General features: G+C 39.6%; 1 protein-coding gene across 3 annotated transcripts in view; it reads right to left on the minus strand.

The window, feature by feature from the left end:
* Positions 1 to 17,272, minus strand: part of pde4d (phosphodiesterase 4D, cAMP-specific) — a 148,956-nt gene that overhangs the window by 128,033 nt on the left and 3,651 nt on the right. The window contains exons 1-2 of one of the 3 annotated variants that reach the window (XM_042101000.1): positions 14,355 to 14,410; positions 826 to 929 (exon numbers count right to left, since the gene is read on the minus strand). In XM_042101000.1, the coding sequence (XP_041956934.1) occupies positions 826 to 929; positions 14,355 to 14,376 (126 nt within the window). In that variant the 5' untranslated portion in view covers positions 14,377 to 14,410. Of the gene's footprint in view, positions 1 to 825; positions 930 to 6,431; positions 6,579 to 14,354; positions 14,411 to 17,272 lie in introns of those variants that run through there. The other 2 variants (XM_042101002.1, XM_042101001.1) reach the window with 2 other exon arrangements.

The raw sequence follows: 17,272 nt of genomic DNA on the forward strand, positions 1-17,272 counted from the left end.
CTATTAAAGACAGTTCCATCATTATCATGTTTAAGGATGACGGTTATCCTGTGGAGAAGTGCCTGAAAATAATGCTGGCCATCCAGGGTATAGGTCAGCAGTTGTCAAAGTATCCTATAACAAAAACAAATCCTCTTCATCGATGTAGGCAAGACACAACAGAACATGAATGAGAATAATATATTACAACTATATATTTAAATGTTCTTGTATGAGTTGTACATAAATATTTTTTAAATCAATAGCAGTGTTACCTAATCGTATAGTGAAGGTATACCTTTATCTCAGTCCGCTGATCTGAACTGTAGAATTGTATAATTTTGTTTTTATATAAATATGGCTCTTTTGTCCAGGCAAGTTTGTCACATTTCCAGTTGATTGGAACTCCTTAACTATTGTTTTAACTGTATATGGACATTTTCAGTCGAGTACCTATATTTTTGTATAGCCATGCTTGACTTACAGAGGTCAACACACTTGCCCTTTGATTTGAATTTGAATTGTGTATTCTCTTGTCTTTCACATGTTGACGAATGACTAGGGTACTTAACGTAAAAAGGTACATACCATATATTCACACAACACTTCTCAAAACCCAGGAGTTTTGTGTCAGTCAGACATTTTTGGTTGGAAGTTATGAACCAAATGCCATCAAACAGTGACAATGAAAAACTGCCTTACCATTTCCAAAAAGTGTCTGTGACAGTCGACAACTATTTTCATAGTTCTTGTACTGTACTTGCATGCGTGTATTGCCCATAGTAAAGTTCTGAGCATTTACATTCTGCAAGGGAGTATATAAACAAGGATGTGAAATTCACTCACACTCTCAGTCTGGCTCTCTCCAGCGCTGGCATCCTTTTGCATTGTGTGGCCAAGCAATCTGCCAGAGGGACTTCGACAACAGACTGCAGAACTTTCCTTTCTCTCTGTATGGCAACAAAACAGAAGACAGAGTATGGCTTTCTTTCAGTCAGTGGATCTATTCTAGAGGTCCAACAGTGTAGTCAAATTTCACTGATAAAAAAGACTGTTTTCAGTTGTACTCCATGTTGTATTTTTTATATTATGTTAAGTTTTGTTATAGCAGTTTTGGCTGTGATGGACAACTTTAACATCACAACACCTGTGAGGATCAAAGATCAGATAGCACATGGCAAATGTATCATAAAGACATAAACATAATAGAATAGGTGAGATATTGTGTAAGAAATGGGTGTCATGGGAAATCATTCATTGTGTGTGTGTGTGTGTTTCTGAGAGTGACGCTGACATCCAAAAAATCAGGATGACAAATCATGTAGCACCTAACATGCACAGATGCCTGGATTAACATCATAATGCTTTGTTGAAGATCCAGCCTCTTCAGATCGTTGCAATTGCTCTTGCTCTTATTTGCCAAGCTTGTGCCTGTCACCTCTTATCCCTCTTCAAATGGAATACTGTCTGCACGCAGAGCACCCTTCATCACTTCTGTCCTCTCGTTTGGAAATCACAGTTGAGAAAGCTCCAATGGTCCATCCATCCAATTGTAAGTGCCACATCGGCTGGACATCAATATTGATTATAATCCAGACCACACTGACTTTGCTTCAAGAACACTGGCAGTTCATTAGATCCACCCTATACTGATTGGAATCGGGCGGTGAGAGGAAGCCTGCAACTGTGGATCATTTATTTTAATACCTCTAAAGACATTACGAGAGCCACACTACAGATGGGGTCTTCTGTTAGCATTAGATTAACTTTAAAGTGGATTCTTCTCCGTGCCTCTCTCAGCTGAGCGTCACGGTGTTCCTCGCATCTCATATTTATTTTGTGTCAGGCTGAAACATTGAATCGTGCCATTATGGAGCACACCGTCTGGGAATTGACGGTAGGGTCATCCATCACAGCCGTATGGGCACACTTAAGTCACAAAATAGGGAGCTAAAAGGCCGCCAGGACTTAATGTCTCGATCAGAATATGAAAACACTGCAAAATTGCTTTGGAGTAAGTGGGGAAAACAGAGCATGCCAGAGAATGTTGAATCTGCTGCATTTCTAAACAAGACCTGTGAGTGAGTCAATCAACACAGCAAATGTTATTGGGTAAGAGCGTTGGTGCTCTGTCTTCAGCTGAGGCAAACAATTCTGAGGACTCCAAAGTCCAAAAAAACAAACAAATAATAAATTAACTGTCTAGTGTCTATACAGGGGATAACTGCCATTCTGACAGAAAATCGAATCTGATGTTGACTCCCTGGCTTTTGACGTATAGCTGCACAGGGATGCTAGGTTATCTTTCCCAAAGTCAATGCCAGTCAGCTCAAATTTATCACATGGAGAATGTGATGATACAAGCAAACATGCCACAACAAACCTATCTACTGATAAAAAATGACAGTTTGTATAACTAGTTTTCACACACAAACAAGTCAGAGAGAACGCAGTCTGTGCACTTGGATATTACATGTGGAAGTTATACATCCAATGAAATGGTAAGCCCAAGTGGGCTGTGTTTACTTTGATTTTGGTATGCAGACTTATTTGTTTGGAATTGTTTAGGAAGACTGTCTGACTGACTGAAGACTGCCTAAATTTGTATCTATGGTTGTTTTCAGAAAAATAAACATAAATCATGAATGTAGTGAAGAGTTGGGGTGGCTGACTTTGATTGACTTTGGAGTAACCTTTATGCTGTCACTGATATTTATTTATGTTCACCGTCTGCTTTATGTGGTTTGAATAATTCATGAGGAGTTTGACGATGTTCAGGCTTATAGCTACAATGTCAAATTTAATATCAAAATGAATGGTATGAAAAGCTTTGTTGTGAGCAGGTTATTGCTCAATGGGGAATATTAGCATAAGATATGATTTTTGTTGAGATTGAAGATAGAACAGAAATTTCAAGAAGATGATGAAAGATGTCATAATCCCACCTTTGTAGAATGGGTGCCCTCTGAAATGCTAATACTTGTTCACCTTGGCAAATCGAGACTTGTGAGCAAATGCTTCAAAACAAAAGCCATTTTGTGCTTTTTTAAACTGTGGACCAGAAATAGGAAATTATATTTCAGCATCCATATTCTATTACTGAATGTATACAGTAGGCCTATGTGGGAGTATGCCAATTCTCTGCATGGCAGGTATCCAACCATGCTCTCCACATTTCATGCACTTGCATGTCTCTTTTCTTGAGCTGCCAGACTTGATTTTGTTCAAGAAAAGCAGAAACATTCGGAAAAGAGGTTAGAAAAACAGCAATCTAGCACATGAAAGGTATAGTCCGCAAACATTGTGGAAGGTCATTGCGCAGCCAATCAAATGCTTCCATTTTAAAGCAACATGATTGTAGCAGCCAATAATGTAATGACGGCCAATAACGCCAATTAATGAAAAAATCCAGTGGAAACTAGATGGCAGAAGTGTGTAGGCCAATTTGCCCAGCAGCTTTTTCTACTTTGTCACCTACAGAGTTTGACAGGTACGATCTTTCAAAATGCCATGTTATTTCCCATAGACATTTGACGACCGAAGGTTGGATGGATACGGAAGTTAGGAGGCGGGACTTATTCTGGAGAGGTCTATAGTGCTGTCAGTTAAACGCGTTATTAACGGCGTTAACGTAAACGTTAACGTTTTTTTAACGTTCTTTTTGGTGTAACAAACTTTGTAGTTTTTTCACAATCTGTTGCAACAACTAGTAACGTTAGAAGAACTACAACACCACACTGGATCTAGCTAGACCGTGCTGCATGTACACGCCCCCTTTTAGGGGAAAGGGAGCTGTTTGGATAATGGAAACCTATGCTGCATAGAAGTGGGGAGCGAAAAGGGGTTATACTTACTAAATCTTGAAACAAACGTGAATAAAAGGCACACAATAAGGTTGGTGTAAGAGTTATCTGTGTGTTTATGGGATTAATGTGACTATTAGGCCTATGTTCCTAGTTTTTGCTCTTTCCAGTTTAGCCTACTAATAACAGTGTCACGAACGAATGTAGTAGGCACAGTCAAACAGACTATAACTAAGTTCGGCAAGCTTAACTTTACATGTCATAACATCAACTAAACATAAGTCACACATTCATTCTATCACTTGTAATATGAACGTAGCCTGTTTCCTACAACTAGGTGAGATAATTGGCTATGCCTGTTATACTGAAGTTCCACAGTTAGCTAGCTAGCAAGCTAACCGTTGTACATGGGATATATGGTAAGTGTAGTAGGCTACGTGCTGAATGGGTTGTAATGTAGCTACATCGTTTCGACATGAGTAGCCTAAGTAACATGCACATAATTCTTTATAACTACCGTGTTAGTAAAATTATTGAATGGCCTGTGAATTAATAACTAGATGTAACGTCAAGGTGTGATTAGGCTATCTGTCTTTCCCATTAGAATCAATGATACATGTATGTTAACTTGTTTTCCGCTAAAATGGGGCGTGATGCAGATTAAATGTAGCCTATCTTTATGATGATGCGCCTTTAGTAGGCTACGTAAAGGCATGCTGCACACACTTGTTTGAGCTTACGAGCCGGCCAAAGAGTAGATTCGTACAATAAACACCAACGCAGTTCTGAACTCCCAGTCAGCTGAATGGTGTTTTAAATTGCTTTGGACACCGATGCCGACATGAGTGAGATGGCCTCTGCTTTCGACATTAATTTACTGTACATTAGATTCCATTCTTTTCAATACAACTCTGCACACCAGCATCGCACTTTGCCGCCGTGTAGGCTAAATCACGATTCAGTTATATTTGGTCGACGCCGCTCCATAAAATCCATTGTTCATCCAGTGTTTGCGTATTAAAAACTTCGGCGCTGATGTGTGTGGCAAGTGACAGCGCACCATAGACTGTAGGCCTATAAAATGGCAGTGCACTCATGTCGAAAAGTTCCTTATTTTCAACTGAACTCAAAGATAATGAATATAGTATTTTATGTTTGTTATGCCCTTTATTAGCTATATTTCTGAAGAATATATTGTGTTGCCTCAGGTCTGCTGCACATCTTTTGAAATTTGATTTGAAATAATCAAATAGGCCTAGACCTACATCTTAAAGTTAAGTTAATGAAGTAACTTGCTTTGCTTTCATTTGAATCCTAATCAAGATACACAATAATTGCTTTATATTGTTAACATGGACTCCTGGAAAGTTCAGAAATGCAAAATAATAGAATTTTAATCATGCGATAAAATATGTGATTAATCGTGATTAACTATAGGAATTCAGGGATTAATCGTGATTAAAATTTTTAATCGTTTGACAGCACTAATAATTAATAATAATTTACATTATTGGCAAAAAGTTATTACGTTATTGGTGCAGAAATGTAATGTAATAACATTTCTGCACCAATAACGTAATAACTTTTTGGCAAGTTGGCAAATTGGCAAGTTATTACATTATTGGCTTTATTACATTAAAATTATTACATTATTAGCTGTTATTACATTATTGGCCGTTAATACATTGCCTGGAAGGAATAGTATGTTGACTTAATGAGCGGCGTTGTTTCCCATTTACAGAGCCAGAAACGCTGGAGTTTTTTTATTGCAAATACAAAAATGCAGCTTACCCTGTAATGTGTGAAAGATTTGAATAAAAAACATGACCTTTATGAGATAAGTAATGGAAGCTAGGAGATAACACCATGCCATGTTCAACTTCAAATGATCTGCCCTCAGTGGTGTAATATGTTTAGGACAAAATTCTAGTGTATACCACCACATCGGTTCCTTTTAGTAGTCCTCTAATTAGCCTACTGTAAAAAGAAGAGTTATTGTTACATTTTCTATTTCTACCTTTATTTTTAAGCCACTGACAAAATATTTTGGGTCAAACTTCTTATCAGAGGGTCAACAAGTAAACATTGTGTACTGGTATTACTGCAACACCCCACTTCATTACCAAAATAATGTTTCTTGTGTAGGCCTTGTTTTTCTGTGTATGGTCTGATTGTATATATCTAGATCATAATTGTGTTCTTGGATAGGAAAGGCTAAACTACATTATATATTTATAAGAGTGGGATTGTTATGTTATGATGAAATGTTTTCTATTATCAGAACCAGAACAAGATGTTGGATTATTAGTGTCTGTGGCAAATGATACACAATGCAAGTTTAATAGACTGTGACTTGTACATGCCCCTTTAAAGGAGGGCCAAACAATGCCATTTCAATCCAATTTTCACATCCATAGCCAAGAATGGAAAACATGACTTTACTTTCATTAGGATGGTCTTTCATATCGACAAGGATGACTGACCAAATTATTGTTGCAGTTCGGTGATGGTATTTTATCATTAACCATTATTACCAACACAACTTGAAGGCGGTATGTACTTGAAATTAAATTGATTCTATAATAAGGCAAACAGTAATGTGTGTGTGTGTGTGCGTGTGTGTGTGTTGGGGGATATTAAATAGCCCACCAGTGTTTACAACCCGACTGTTCACTAATGTAACAGCTCCCCCTTGTGGGGGTCTTTGTAAGAGTCCCTGGGATTAGTCCTCTCCTCTGCAGTCCAGCAGAACTTTTGTCCACCTTCACAGTTCATCAGTCTACCTCCAGAAACGTACTGAAAAGTGAAGCACAAGGAGGAGGAGGTGGGTGGAAATGAGGGACTCAGGGAGAGGCTCTGTGGTGTATCTCAGGTAATTGAGGAACTATTGGTCTGCTAGTGCTGCAGCAGGCTTCCTGCCACGTGAGAGCCTTAAAGGCTGCGGCGGCTAAGGGTAGATGGGTCACATAGGCAGGCAGGCAGGCCAGTCCGCAGTAGACACATCAATCGTAGCAGCTCTCAGGGGATTTCAGATGACAGACTGAAATGGAATCTGAGAGAATTGAGCTCTGCTATAAAGGAAAAAACAAACAATCACACTGACTTGATGCACCCAGTAAACAGAGTGACTCACACAAACACTGAGTGGATGTGCAAGCAGGGGCAGTTGATTAGGGGAAAAGTGAAGAATGGCTATTTCAACTCAGCTGCTTACAGACTAAGAACATGTTAAATACTTCATTATAGTGATTAATGTCTCATGGTAGAGCTGCCACAAGTGAGAGATGGCCAATATTCATCCAGGATGTCAAATTCAGTGATCTGTGTATGGTTGTCCCATGCCATTTTTGTTGTTGTGCCACTGAGGATTACTTCATCTTGACAGTTGTAAATCACATTGCCCTGTAGAGCTAATGGTGCAAAAAAACTGTCTGTATTGATCATGAGCTGAAGAGAGTCTCAGGGATTTTCAATGTTTCATATGGGAAATACTATCCGTTTTGCTAAAATAACATTAACGTCTGAATTTCATGTGAACCAAATAAGCTAAAGGACCTAACCATATGACAAACTGTATGGCTCTCAGAACACTGGGAACCAATATCCAAGAAATGCTTCTTTGAACCTTTTAATCAGTTATGGAAGTATAATTTAATCACTAGGAAAATAATGCATCATAGAACAACTGCACAAGTAAGGGATAGCCTGTAAAGACAACTGGCCACTGAAACATTAACGTTAATCTGACTTATTTTGCCAGAGTTGGTCTGCACAAAAATATCTTACAAAGTATGTAAGGCATGGAAGAGGGGAAGGAATTGCGATTGTTTATCGTGACATTACCAAAACACCGAAAATTAACAAATGTCCTATTTGTTTATGGAAACTTTTCTATGTAAAGCATCTCATCCTAAGTCCTCCTTTTCACACAAATACTGGTACATGGCTTTAGAAAACACATAATTGGGTCAAGCCATTGGAAAATAACAGTAATGTATACATGAAATAAAACTGAACCAAGCCTCTTAAGTGACACTTCCAATAATAAAACATTTACATAAACATTCAAGTAAACGATGAAAAGGCAAACATTTTGGAATGGAGTAAGATTAAATAAACGATGGTGAGGGCACTCTGAGTATCTATTCTTGTCTCCAGTTTCTCCACCCAGCATCAGTAAACAGATCTTTGCTTTGTTCCCTTCAGGGCGCACTTTTGTCTATTGGCCTCATCTGGGATGCTCTGTGTTGAATTTGCTCAGTCATAATGGCTTTGATGTCAAGCGCTTCTCAGTGCGTCTTGCCAGCTGCTTGCGTATTCTGGCTGCGAAACTCATGTGTCAGGGTAAGAGTTTGGGAAAAGGACTTGATCGTGCCCTTTCACAGAGGCCCAGGGGAGGAGTTCTCGGCCTCTCTGGTCACATTAGCTCCCCTCTAACTTTGAGAGGCTCTTCGCTTTAATGGAACCATCATTGTATCATGTCAGGGTCAACGGACTTTTCCAAAGTATTTTTTTTGTCCGCCCTGTTTGTGGACATCAGTTTGACGATGATCCAATTAGACCTCAACAGTCATGTACAGCCATGATTAAATTGCCTTTCTAATTAAGTGTAGACGATGACTGACAGAAAGTCCCTCATATCATCATGTGTTGTACTCATCGGTTATTGATTAGGCTATTATGGAATGGAAAGCAAATTAAGCATATTTTATTCAGGGGCACAGGATATTTGGAACTTGATTATATTAAAATTACTGAAAGTATGAATGAATTATGAATGACACTTGAATGGTAATTTAAAGTGAACACTATGCATTCTCAGCATGCACCCAGAGAGAGCTCACCCACCTCAAATCTGGAGTGACACAGCAAAACAGAGTCTGAACTGTCTTACAGCACGACACAATGTCCTAATACAGAACCACGTCTCAGTCTAAAATGTGAGCTATCACTGTGAGAAAAGGGTAATCAATCCATCCGTGTCAGGCGATGAGTCAGCTGTGTCACCTCTGCATATTTAGATATAACGTAAAAACTACAAAACTCTGTCTAATGAGATTAAGTATATGTAACCGAGGTCGTAATTCGTCCGCCGCTCACGGCCCTCGAACCCACCACCTCAACACACACCAGCATGGGAGTCGAACGCCCTAACCACTGAGCTAAAAGCCCAGGCTTCCAACTCAGCGGTTAGAAGCGTTCTTAACGTTAGGGGTGTGAGGATTTACACGGGCAACTAGCATGCTAGCTCAGTTCGTCTTGGTCCAAGATGCCATCAGACATCCTGGAAAATCCAGACCCTGGTAATCTAGAAAGATTAAGGGTCTGGCCACGAACAATGTTATGGCCCAATGTTGGGCGACACCAAGCATGCATTTTAAAATCTCACTGCACGCAATTGGATAACACTAGACCAATGTTTACTCTGAATGATTCCGGACTTTGACGCAATTGGATATCCCTACGACCAATGTTAACTGACCTCCAACGTTGCAGCGCTGTCGTCATCAAATTAGCTTGCCTCTGGCCCGCCTATATCAGATACGCCGATTTGATTGGTTCCCCGGGATGCAAGGGGTAAAAGTAACGTGCATCATTGCCAGAGTGTCTCGCAGAGACAATTCCATTGTGCTCTCCCGAGAACTCTGGATTTTCAGGGTAATCAGACTGTGGGAAAGGCTTGGCATTAATCCTGCATGAATTCCTACAAGACTAGGGTTATGACTACAGGACACGATAGGATTAGCATGAGGCTTAAAGGCACTCTTAACAGTTTTTTGACCATTACATAACATTTCCAAAATAATTATTTTGATGGCACATAACATCAAAACATGACAAACGGCACTTCTGCCATTGTCTGAGCGGCCCTCTGTAGGCAATTACCGACTTAGCGACTTTGGGTAGGAAGCTAACAACCCCCCCCCCCCCCCCCCCCCCCCACACACACACACGCACAGACAAAATCAAAACGTTATACTACAGGAATTCAGAGATCTTCTTCTACAGACTGCTGTCGGTGTATTCCCTCTATATTATATGGGACTTATGTTCATACTTTGCTGCAAAAGACGCATATTTAGTTTGTTTATTATTGCGCTTCTCAACTGTAGGGGGACCCCGAGAGCAAATCTTGTTAAGGGTGCCTTTAAGGGGCTTACAGATAGAAAGCAGCATGTATGAGGCACCCCCCTCGGCCAGATATCAAGAATAGGTCGCATATATGCACTAAAACCTTATACATGCATGTACTACTTTTTCTTGCATATGTAGCCTACATGTACGGAGCCCGAGAGTGGTATTTTTTCTGGTCGTGATAATTTGTAAGCACGTTTTCCTTTAATTGAGCCCTCGAATGAATAAAACGTGACCCTGTTGTAGGCCTAAATTGAGCTCTCGAAATATGTATTTCGTGCTCACATTTAGTAATTCCCGACATTTTCTCACCGCTCGCTGTGCTGTGGTGGCAACTTCGTGTTACCTTGGCATGGACTAGGCCTACAGCTGTCTGTGACGGTTCATATTGGTAATGTGATGATAACCGTAGGCAGCTAATTAAAGCCTTTCCATTTATAAACTATTTGCTAAATGTATTTGCTCGCAAAACAAAACCTACTACCAACTACCATATAGTTATTATTTTAATTGTGATAACCTTATAATTATTAACATAGGCCTAGGTACTTATTGTTTGCTTATTTTGATAGACGTTTGATGAATAGCCTACTGTAGTTGATTGGCAAGTTTTCGAAGGTATTTTCAACTATAATATTAAGGTAAATCATACTATGTGCATTCTTTACAGTGGCAAGCGCTTTCTTAATGATGTTGTGTGCCGAGACAAGGAAGCACTCACACGTGGGTAAATTTGCATTCAGTTGGTCTACCACGCCTACTTCTGCTGTTTTACAGAAATAGCCATGATTCCCCATTCTAAAAAGGATAACTTTACTTCATTGTTAGTCTATATCAAAAGCGGTTGTTCACTTTGTGTGAATGACGCTATTTTCCGCGTCTTTTTTATTCCAACCGTGGGCACTTTGGAGCAGAAACGAGAACGCGCACACATCCTGAATTACATACACCTGGCTTGACATAGTCGCTCCTACTCATCCTGGATTGGCATTAGTGAAACGAGTTGAGCTAGGATGACCAGACAACGCTATGTCAAACCTCGTTTTATCCCTTATCTTGGATGTCTTAATTCTGCCTTTGTGAAATACCCCTCAGCTGGACGAAGATGGGAAGGGGCTTGTGCAAACACACACAATCATCTGCTCTCCCACCTATTCACCCCTTGCAGACACGTGACTTAAGTCACGTGACGGCTCCATGCTGGACGGCTAAAAGATGGGAGACGGACGGCAAATTACATTATGTCATAAAGATTATGATGAACTGAACACCATTACTATAACATCTTTGTAGTTCAATGTATTGCTGTTTGGGGTCTGATAGTCAAAGAAGATGCCAGTGGTGTTGTTAGATGAAATGGGTCATGATCGCAAATGTAAAGTTATTAAAACTGGTGGTAACAGCAAGGGGAGATAACGTTACGTTAGGCTACTGTAATTAACATTATGGTAAATGAACACCCATAAGTATTTCTGGACTAAAATATTGCAAAGCGATTTGGTTACTTTATTTGTCTTGCTTTTATCAGTTGTAACATAGTCAAAATGTTAAGAATGTCATATCAGAACATGAAATAATAACTAGCTGCCACACTTAGAAGCTAGCTATTCTAGCTAACGTTTATCGTAGCTCATAGTGCTAGGGCTAATGTAACTCGTCAGTTTGTACGTTGCCCAGCGAATAAACTTACTTCTTACATGTCTTAAGTTAAAGAATTGAAAGAAATAGGACATTTTAAAAAAACTTGAACAGTATTATCTGTTTACATTCAGATCTTGCCAAAGACTTTGCCTAAGTGCTATCTGCCGTCCTGTTCAGAGCCTATGGTTGCTATAGCAACCGCTGCTGTGCTTCATACACTGAGGAGATAAGCATGCAATTGTGGTTGAAATACTCCCGAAACACAAAGAAAACAAACCAAAATATATCTATGCAAGAACATGGGATGTTGTTGTATTCCAAACAATAAGCCAACAGTCGTGGAAGGGCATTACTACGGTTAAATCTCACTATAATCTCCTAGCTGTGCGATATGTCCCATTACAACCCATTGATTTGATTCGTGTTCTTGCCGTCCACTAGGCTATTTTGCTGTGGCGCGAACAAAACGTGACGTCACTTGCAAGGGGTGAATAGCCTACCTAACGATGACTATATCCAGGTGCACTGCAATCAATGAGATTCCCCCTACGTCACTACAAGCGACACACCTCCCGACGTCATTCCCGGGGATACCCCTTGACACCACACTACATTTTTGTGCACACAATTTGATTTCTTCGAGCCCACGTTTTAATTATTCGTGGGTGCGTTTTAGTAGATCGAGATCTCGAATATACTACTACGTGCTACAACTATACTATAACGTGCTCATGTTTACATGTGTCAAGACAATGAGTGCACGTTTTACAAATTGTGGCCACGTTTAAGTAGATCGTGCACACAATGTTCTATAACCATGTTCACAAATTGTGCTCTCGTTTTAATAGATCGTGCCCTCGTTTAAGTAAATCGTGCCCTCGTTTTAGTAAATGGTGCACTCGTTTTACTATGCTTAAAACGAGAGCTCAATTTAGTAAAATGTGCACACGATTTAGTAAACCGAGCGCACAATTTAGTAAAAGGAGCGTACGATTTGGTAAAACGAGTGCACAATATAGTTAAACGTGAGCACAATTTAGTAAAACAAGCGCACAATGTAGTAAAACAAGCGCACATTCTCTAAACATGCAAAACATTTTGCGATGACACCTCTAGGGCTCTGTATACATGAAATTCTTGCGTGTACACACTATTTTTTCTTGCACATGCACATGAAAAGCTTGCACATACTCTACATTTTCTTCCACATGCAAATGAAAAGTTTTCACATCAACCAATTTTGACTTGCACATCCCTGTCAAAAGCTCACAAACCTCCAACTAGACTGCATTTCCGGCGGGAACTGCGAAAGTGTGCTTGCCCTGGTCCGGTCAGCAACGTGAGCAGACAGTGGCATACGCTATGCTGAACCTGGCTTGATTCAGGCATTGTAACAGTGCCTTTCAGTGTTGGAGCAGTGGCAATATCTCAAAAGCTCTAGGAGAGGGCTATTCAACTATTGGCTTGCGGGTTGAATGCGATTCGTTGGATTTTACCTTTGGCCTGCCTTCGAATTTAGCTTCTATGACTGAGATCAAATCAATAAAATAAAATGACAGCAGTGATTGGCTGCAAAAATAAATAATGTCACGCGTCTTGCGCCTCTCAAACTGGGCTATCAGGTATCCTACAGAGGAATTGAAATTATGAAATATGACCAAGGCATTAAAAAGCTGCTTGTTTGTCAGGATACTTTTTCACTGATTTATTTAAAAAAATATGAGCTATGTTTTACTGGTTTATTTGACAAATAATCTATATGGATTTGCTCTATGAAGACCTTATGTCTGTTTGGGATTGTTTTGTGAGCCTGGGGTTGTTTTGAGAGCCTATTGATGTAGCCTATCAGAATAAAGGAATACTTCATATTACTCTAAACCACCGTCTGTAAATCAACTGTATACTACTGTCTACATTGCACTATATTTCTTGACCTGTCTCTGTATGTTTCATCACCTTTCTATACTTTGCCTCACATTGCAACACAGCTCAGATCTTTGGTTGCTATGAAGGCCAGTCGTTCGAAATGGATGGTTGCTATGGCCAAAGGCCAGTTCTATCTCTGCCGTTGTCAAGCGGGCATATCGTAGAATTCTGATTAACCTTATCTTATTTAAAACATCTCTATTTTACTTAGCCCACTTCCATACAGTGGGTCCCATTAAGAAGTGGCCACTTTATTCGCGCTTACCGTGATTCACACAGCAGCATTATTAAATTAATCTGTCACCATATGCCTATGCTTACGTTTGCAAAGAAAACATTTTAATTTGATTCACATGAAACGTTACATTTCATGTACATGCTGACAATGAGTAGGCTAGTTTTGGTTGTTGGTGGTGTTATTGCATCCCTTAGTTATGCCTACAATGCAAGTTCCCTCGCGATTGGAAGCTCCTGTAGACAATAGTAGACGCATTTCAAAACATTGCGTTAGGAGTCCACTTCTTTTAAGCTGTCACAGACTTAGGTGCTACTTTTAGGGCTAAAGTGCTTCGTGAATTACTGTTAGTAAAAAAATAGCAGTCCTAAAGTTACAAGTGACGAAGTTACGAGTGCAAGCATCTCATATCAAATGACCATGGCGTTACGCTAAACAACATAAATCCCAATTAGCAACATACATCTCCTCCCTATAGCTAGCCACACAAGAAATTAATGATACTAAATCTCTGCTTAGCATGCTTCTTCCATAGCTTCTCCGCTTAGCATTCTAATAACAGAAGGGGCACATTTATGTTGACCACTACAACATGACTCATTATGTCTGTAACGTTAACTGTATAAAACACTTACTTTCATAAAGGACGCACACCATTCAGCACATACACATGGAAACCGATATTTTAGGTTCTTGGCCACAAACTCAAAACGTGTCTCTCTGAAGCCCTGTTCTAGAATCTTTGCTCTGAAGGCTGTGTTGCTAGGCAACATCAAATAAACGAAATGATAGTCTTTCAGTATTAAATGTGTACGTGTGATTCCGAATGGATGTGTGTGGTTTGCAATTAGAATAAACAAGAAATAACATTTCTAATAATTTCCCATGATAAATTACATAATATTTGCACCTTCCTTACTTGTGAATCTCACACCGTATTTCAAGTAGGCTAGACACTAGTGAAATGTAATACAACGTTGCCACCTAGCGTTCAGATGTAGGCTATTTAACATTAATGTGACATTGGTTGTTTATTCTTTCGTCAACTCCATGCTTTTAGGAAAACAATCTTTTTATCATAGTTCCCTCTTCAATGAGCGATTACCAGCTCGTTTTTGTAACAGAGATAGCTGTTTATTGTCCCTAGGTTTACAGAAACACCTATTCATATTAATACTCTGCCGACCACTGTTCATTACGGCCCAGAATGCCTTGCATGTCTTTATAACAAAACAACACAGTAAAACCTAAATGCCCGTAAACATATGCATTTGCATACTTGTAACATTTTTAATAATACTCTCCCATCATGATATTTAACAATAATGAAAAATTTTATTTGAATACCGTCAATGTGAAAACAACTCTATTATGTAAGCTATATATGGCTACTGTTCTCCTTGGTATTTCAATTCGTAAGTCCATACTATCCCATGGCAGAGCAAGAATTTCATGATTTGGGCTTTGTTGGCTGGAGACATTGTGCATACTTAGAAGGCATTGTGATAGAAGTGCAACTTCAATGGTGAAAGGTGATAGTTACCAAATACCTGTGGGTGGTATACTGAATGCTGGAAACTTTTGGAATATTTCTTTTTTTTTTTAGCTTATGCACCCTCACATTGGAGTCCCGAGTTCATATACAAAATTTGGTATCGATATGTGACAGTGTTCCTGAGATATGGACGACTTCCTGTTTCGGAGCTTCGCCGCCGATTTCGTTTGGCTGTGATGGGCAAACGCTTTTGAAAATCAAAAATCCTTTCTGTAACTTTTGTGAAGCTTGGTCCAAGGATCATGTACGTCAAGTTTCGTGAAGTTCGGACCAAATTTGTGACCTGTGAAACTTTAGTTTCGCTTTCTATTCAATCCAATATGGCGGAAGAATGACAAGGGTCAGTGACATCCTTTTCAATTTCCACACTACACCGGTTCCGGCCGGACGTTCTAGAGTTGGACCGGTGGCGATATCTCAAAAGGTCTAGGAGCAGGAGCTGACGAAAAATTGGGCTTACAGGAATAAGAAAACTTAAGAAGAACAACCCATTTCATTCGAATATTCTAAAACAACGATGTTTTTTAATACTTCAAAATAACATTTGATAAATTAACCTTACATTTTTCAGTAGCCATAGGTGTGTAGATTTGAACAAAATCTGGTTTGGTTCTTACCGGGGCTTTTACTGCCTGAAATATCCGATTTTGTTTACCGCGCTCGGAGGTTAGTGCTGGCCTGGTGGGACGTCTTCCACCCTTTCAACGGCACATGAATGGTTAGACTGAGAATTCTCGTCGCTATTTCAAAATTCCTGGAGCTCCAAGCGGATTGCAGCCTTACAAGACTGTTTACAGCTCTTTGAGTCAAGGTAAAATGTAATTTTTGGTAGCTAATTTAGATACACTTATGGTGTGGGTACTTGCGTTTCTTTAGGAATCCGCCGTCTTGTTTTGTATAGAAATTAATAGTAAGTGACACATACTGTAGGCCTACTAAGAGGATGGAAACACAGGACTGGTGGTAATAGGGGGCGTTCCGATAGGCTACTACTTTTACTTTGCACATGCACCACTTTTGTTTTCCACATCCACGTAAAATGCGCTTGCACACACACACACACACACACCAATTTTACCTTGCATTGAAAATAATGTGTTTCAGAGTGCAGCAGTGCCGCTTCTTCGGCCTTTAGGATTAGGACAGGGGTCGGCAACCTTTTTTTGCCTGGAGAGCCACTTTTACCAAATGTATTTTTTTTTTATCTCAGAAGAGCCACATAAAGATGGTTACAAGAAAAAGTTTGGATATTTAACGTACAGTTACTTTCATTCAACATAGGATTTTTTAATATGTTTTCTACTAGGCTAGTTTTAAAAGTAATGTGCAAGTAACTTGAAATGTAAAGTGGAATGAGAGAAGTATAGACCTAGGCTTCCCATGTAGGCTAAACACCACCCCCTATTTTCCCAGTGTCCTTTGGTATGCAATGGAACATCATAGTTCACAACACAAAACTCAATTTTCATTGACTTGTGATTGGCAAAATTGAACATTAGGCCTACCAGAGATTAGATTTGGTGATGGCCTTGGAGTCTGGCTGGCTCATATTCAGTGAGGTGAAGTTTCATGCAAGAATTGAGGCTGTCATCATTTAAGGGCAACTCCACACAAAACTGTCATAGGCTATATCCATAACGCCAACTAAATAGCCGGCTATTACGCCTACCATGGCATTGTGTTGGCGTTATGGATGTGACAGGTTTGCGCGGAATTTCCCTTAAACGTGAGCGCAGGTTTGTCTTTATATTTTTCATATGTGAGAAAGATTTCTCACATGCAAGTGGAATAGGGTTAAAGGAATTATCCAGAGTAAAATGCACTTTAGATCAATTTACGGATGATTGGGAGTACATACGTTGAGTTGACATCAAAATCATGTCATTCGGATGTGTTTTGAGAAAGTTCGATTTTACCGTTTTTAGTCAAAACTCGTTAGCCTGGAAGTGACCAGGGCATGTCATTTCGCCACTACAAAACGCTATTTTTATACCTCTT

The sequence above is a fragment of the Alosa sapidissima genome, chromosome 8, assembly GCF_018492685.1.
Source record: "Alosa sapidissima isolate fAloSap1 chromosome 8, fAloSap1.pri, whole genome shotgun sequence".
Lineage (NCBI taxonomy): Eukaryota > Metazoa > Chordata > Actinopteri > Clupeiformes > Clupeidae > Alosa > Alosa sapidissima.